General features: G+C 52.2%; 1 protein-coding gene across 1 annotated transcript in view; it reads left to right on the forward strand.

The window, feature by feature from the left end:
- The window catches only part of LOC104522336 (hematopoietic lineage cell-specific protein), a gene marked incomplete at its 5' end in the record, with an annotated part of 11,481 nt that extends 7,740 nt beyond the window's left edge, over positions 1-3,741 (forward strand). The window contains 6 exons of the mRNA XM_029084177.1: positions 458-527; positions 762-898; positions 1,522-1,629; positions 2,103-2,412; positions 3,174-3,245; positions 3,605-3,741. Of these exons, the coding sequence (XP_028940010.1) occupies positions 458-527; positions 762-898; positions 1,522-1,629; positions 2,103-2,412; positions 3,174-3,245; positions 3,605-3,741 (834 nt within the window). The remainder of the gene's footprint in view (positions 1-457; positions 528-761; positions 899-1,521; positions 1,630-2,102; positions 2,413-3,173; positions 3,246-3,604) is intronic.
- Between the last annotated feature and the right edge of the window lie 1,682 nt (positions 3,742-5,423).

Below are 5,423 nucleotides of genomic sequence, written 5' to 3' on the forward strand. Positions count from 1 at the left end.
GCACCCAATAGGGAAGTGCTTCCATGCCTCTACCACTGGGAATGCAGAGGATGGGTCCCCTCAGACCTCGGGAAGTGGTAGGCTGCTGGGCATCCACTCAGGTCTTTGCCATGTCACCAGAGAGCGTGTCTGCCTTGCATGCCCAGCCTTGCTGTCCCATGCAGCATCATCTTGCTGCTCTGCTGCCTCCTCTGCTTGGCTCCACGTGGCCTTTTCAGCCCTGGGAGTGCCACCTCTCTGGCAGGAACAGCTCCTGCCTTTGACTGGAGGGCAGCAGGGGCTCCAGCAGTGCAGGGAAGCAGCAGGAGAGCAAGGCTGCAGGGCTGTGGCAGTTGTACAGATGAGGACAGACACAGCTGGGAACAAAGCTTGCAGTCACCAGTAGCCAGACCCAGCAGAGGATCTCAGCACTGGCCTTGCCTAACATGCTGGTCCCTTCATTCACTTCCTTTTGCAGAGTGCTGCTGGCTTTAATGAGATGGCAGCTCCCACCTCCTCCTACGAGAAAACAAGACCACTGGAGGCAGGTGAGACAACCGAGTACCCGCCCTGGGCTTGGCGAGAAGCTGTGGGCCTCGTGGTCCCTCTGTGACAGCTCACTGGCAGGCATGTGCTGTGGTGGGATGTGGATTTAACCTGGAGGCGCAGGAGAAGGTGGCTGAACGGAAAATTTCTCTGGGAATTTCTCTGAGTTTCTCCTAGATGCTTGTTGTGGTGGAAAGGAGCCACTGGGCAGGCTCGATCAGCTGTCTTCTCCACAGGAGCTTCCAGTGGCGCCAGCAGCCTGCGGTCACGATTTGAGAACATGGCTAAGTCAGCAGAGGAGGAGAGCAGAAGGCAGGCAGAGGAGGACCGAGTGAGGCGGCAGGCTCGGGAGTACCAGGTAGCTCGGCGGAAGGTGAGTCGTGGCCATCCTGCCATGTCCTCTAAGGCTTGTGAAGCAGACTTTTCCTCAGGGCCATGCAGCAAAATATCCTTCTACTTGATATCTTTACAGTAACCTCTTACCTTAACTCTTCTTTCCCTGCAACTGCCAGCGACTGCCATTGAACTTCACATCTGTCACTGGATTTTCCCCTTCCAGCACACAGATCAGGACGTGCCTGCACCCAGCCATGACCCTCTGTGCTTTGACCAGGGCTCCTTGTTGCCTCTAATGCCTGGCAAACAGTCACACCTCCCCAGTGCCACGTCCCAGCAGTCTGCATTCGGAGTTTTCCAAACGAGATTACACCCAAACCCTCGTGATTACAAGAACTTCTACATTGTGCTGTTTCTGCATTCAATGTGCAGATGAGGTGTCACCAACAAAGCACTTCCTGATACGTTCCCTCCTTGGGGCTCCTCTCTGCAGACCCCACAGTCATCCCAGGCCTGCCTCCCTAGGGCAGGTTTATGTGAGCTGGAACAGATTTTGGCTGAAGGAAAATTTTCTGAGTTGCTTTGTTAGGAATGGGAATGGACATTGCTCTGGACCTCATTCAAAGGGATTGAGGGGATCTGATGACTTTTCTCCTGCAGGAAATCCCACAGAGGGAGAAGGACCACACAGAGGCAGCCCCTGCCACCGTGCCAGCAAGGGTGCCCGGGAGCGCTGACCGAGACCAGCCTGTGTCACCAGGAGAACAGGTGCCGAGGGGGCTGGGAGAGCCAGGAAGGGGAGCAGGCAGAAGGGATTCATGGGCAGCCTTGCCAGAGCAAGTGGGGTGCAGCCACAGCGTGAGAGAGGCTTTGGAAGGAGTGAGGGGAGAAATGTTGGGATGGTGATGGGACAGCTGCACAGCACCTTACAGCGTGAGATGGGCTCTTGGAGTGGGTCAGTGCAGTGGCAATACAGTGAGCTATAGCTGAGTATGTGAGAGAGGTTCAGATACTTGAGCCATGAGGGTCTTCACAGCGATCCCAGGGGCCAGTTGAGCAGAGCTAAGGGCTGAGCTCTTTCCCCGTTGTGCAGCGGATGATGCTCCCTTGGTGTCATGGTAACACTAACGGCACCTGCAGTGGAGTGGGCTCCCTTGTGTTGGGTGCTGTGCAGTCATGGGAGAGCTCCCTGCAGTGGATGCTTTGCAGGTGACTTTCTTGTCACTTTCACTTCATGGCAGGAGGCAAAAAAGGAGGATGAGGAAACACCACCCACTTTGCCACCAAGGCCAGCAAATCTAGGTGAGGAGCTGTGCAAGATCCCCAGCCAGGATCAGCCCATCTACAGTGAAAGTTTAGATATTGGTGGAGACTATGAAGAGCTGCCAGAGCCCTCTGACTACTGTGACAGTACCAGTGGAGGTGCTGACTATGAGGAGCTGCCAGCACCCTTAGGAAAGCTGGATCCCATCTATGACCATGGAGGAGATGGAGGTGAGGACTATGAGGTGATCCTTCCTGAGGAGCCCAGCCAGAGCCAGCCCCACCCAGGTGAGTACTGATGGAAGAGCCCATGTCTTGGGGAGCTTGTATCTGCCCACTCACCTCACTAGATGTATGGGACAGACCCCAGAGGGAATTTGTATCCTGGAGTCTCCTGTGGTCAGTGTAGCAGCCCATGATGATGGTGACTTGGTCATCTCCCACTCCTTTGCCCGGCTCCAAGGTGTGAGATCAACTGCATAGGATGGTGGGCCACACAGCAAGTCCTGGAGCAGGACTCGGACAGGGGGACCCGAGGGCAGCTGTGGGCTCTGAAGAAGCTGGACCTGGGCTAATGCTCTTGGTTCACTGTTTCCTGGCAAGCGACTGCCAGTGCTGCACTGAGGCCTGGGGCTGCCCTTTTAGTTCAGCCTGTCGCTCAAACGGCTGGTGCTTGTGAGACCTGATCTGGTGGTGTCTCCTGGGTGTGAGGAGTGCAAGGTAGTCTTCCTCCAAGCACATAAGCAAACTGCATGGGCTGCTGTTGATGTTTCTGTTGCAGCTTCGCTGGTACTGAAAATGGTACTTGGATAGGCTGGAGAGGGAGAGAAGGGAGAGGAGAGGAACATGAGGTATCAGGACCCTGCCTCTCTCCTTGCAGAAGGAGAGGGAAGTCTTACCTTGCTGTGAGTAAGGTGCACACCTCTCCCTGTTGACAGGGTTTGGATGTGGTTCACCCCAAGGCTGACAGCTGGGCGGAGGGTGGCACTGACCAGATCTATTCAGCTGCTTCCAGCCTCTTTCTCATCTGCCCGTCCTGTCTTCTGCAGGGGAAAGTGACAATGTGTATGAGGTGGAGAGCGCTGGGACCTGTGCAGTGGCTCTCTACGATTACCAAGGAGGTAGGTCTGCCATGCAGGCTGTGGGGGAGGCACTGGGAGCTCTACCCAGGCTGGTGCAATGGGGAGGTGGTGATGGCTTACACCATCAGCAGTGGTAAAAAGATTTTGACTTGGGTTAAATTTCTTCCTCTTGGAAAGCAGAATGAGACCTGACTTGGGAACACAGAAACTTCATCTTTTATCTGTGAAGTTTTGCTCCTTCTCTGCTGTGTCTTTGCTGTTTGATGGGGGATTGGATGAGATGAACTTATCAGAATGCTCGTTCTGTATTCTCCTGGGCAGGGTGGGAGGAGGATGTAAAACCAGATCTCTGGGGTTATCTTTGCATTGTGACTCTCTTTTCTGAACAATTTTTGCAGATGGAGATGATGAGATTTCTTTTGATCCTGACGACACAATCACACAGATCGAGATGGTAGATGAAGGCTGGTGGCGGGGGCAGTGCCGAGGCAAAATAGGCCTCTTTCCAGCAAATTATGTGAAGCTTCTGCAGTGAAACCAGCATTGTCCAAGCTGCTTCCTTCCAAACTTTTACTTCTCTCTGCTTCAGCCTTTTACGTGTTATTAGCTTAATTTGGCTCAGCCTGGCGTCTCTACGTGCAAGAAATACCAGGGAAAGACCTGGCAGTGTCTGAGGAAATGTTTTGGCCTGTGCCCAAGAGGACTTTGGTTCCCATCCACTTCCAGATGGGAAAGATGGGATGGTTTAAGAGCATGTGAGTGTGATATAAAACATCTTTTCTGCCCAGGCTGCCCCACATGTCAACCACCTTACAGGAGAAGTGTGTCCATTCCTGTTCCCAACAGGGCAATTTGCAGAAGAGTCACCAGCCCTAATCCAGTCAGGGCAGAACAGGCGTGAGCTGTGGGACCTTTGTAAGTTGCTGTGGCCCTGGACCCCATCCAGAGCACTGTGAATGCCAAACTTGCCTTTGTTCCTGAGGAGGGATTCCATTTGCAGCATGGGGTGGAGGAAGGTGAACCTTGTCTATCAGGAGATTTCAGGGCTGGGGCCTGGAAACATTTGAGCATCACAGTGATCACTGCTGACTTCTGCACACAGACACAAGCTTGGTTGCAGTGTTCTCTGTTTCATTAAACAAGAGAAGTGTGTGCTGGCTGAATGAAAATGTAGGATGGTCTTGCTAAGGTAGGAGATTACACACTTGGTTTTCCTCCATGTGCCAAGTATGGTGCTGGGACATGTGTCATTTCTGGAGTAAAGCTTGAAAAAGGAAGTGTAAAAGTTAGATTATTTTCTGAGAAAAATTAATCTGGAAAATCTGTCTTGGAGCAGGAGAAAAGTACTAAAAGACTTCACTTAACAAAGAGTATGTTAACAACTATTTTGGTCCTCATTCCGGCCCATCAGAGGAATGTTCTGCTGGGGAAATCCTTTTGATCCAGCAAATGAATCAGAGTAAGTGCTGCTTGATACAGTGTGTTGGGTTCAGCCTGGCTGGCAACCCAACACCGACCAGCCGCTCGCTCACCCTCCCCAGTGGGACGGGGAGAGAATCAGAAGGGTAAAGCTGAGAAGGCTCGTGGGTTGAGATAAAAACAGTTTAATAATTGAAATAATAATGGTAATAACAGTAATAATAGGTTATGCAAATGAGTGATGCACGGTGTATTTGCTCACCACCCACTGACTGATGCTCAGCCTGTCCCCAGCCGGTGATCCCGGAGCAGAGACAGTCCTGAAGCCACAGTCCCAGAAGACTGAGCCTGAACGATTAGAGACTCCCCGGCTTTCTAGTCAGTCTTCATTAATATGCTGATCATGAGGTTACATGACATGCAATATCTCATTGGCATATCAAATGCCAGTTCTGAGTTTTGCTAATCATTACGCTTCCCCCCTTCCAGTCCTTTGCACTGAAGCCAAGACACAGCCCTCTTCTAACTACTAAGAAGAGAATTAACTGTGTCCTAGCGAAACCAGGACATACAAGCAGTAGAGTATTTTTGAGAGCTCCATTTTCCCTGTTAACTGCTGTGACGGTATAAATGAGCATAGGGAAGGGCAGTCCCACAGCTTCTCCTAGGCTGAGGGCTCCAGTGTGCTTAGCGCTCAGTGCTGAAGGTGGGTTCCCCCATCCAGTGTTTGCCCCAGCTGTTCTCTCTGCTGTTGGGTCGTTTGGGTCCCTGTGCTGGGGTAGTGAAATGGTTAACACC

Source organism: Antrostomus carolinensis, unplaced genomic scaffold (genome assembly GCF_000700745.2).
Source record: "Antrostomus carolinensis isolate BGI_N321 unplaced genomic scaffold, ASM70074v2 scaffold24003, whole genome shotgun sequence".
In the NCBI taxonomy this organism is placed as follows: domain Eukaryota; kingdom Metazoa; phylum Chordata; class Aves; order Caprimulgiformes; family Caprimulgidae; genus Antrostomus; species Antrostomus carolinensis.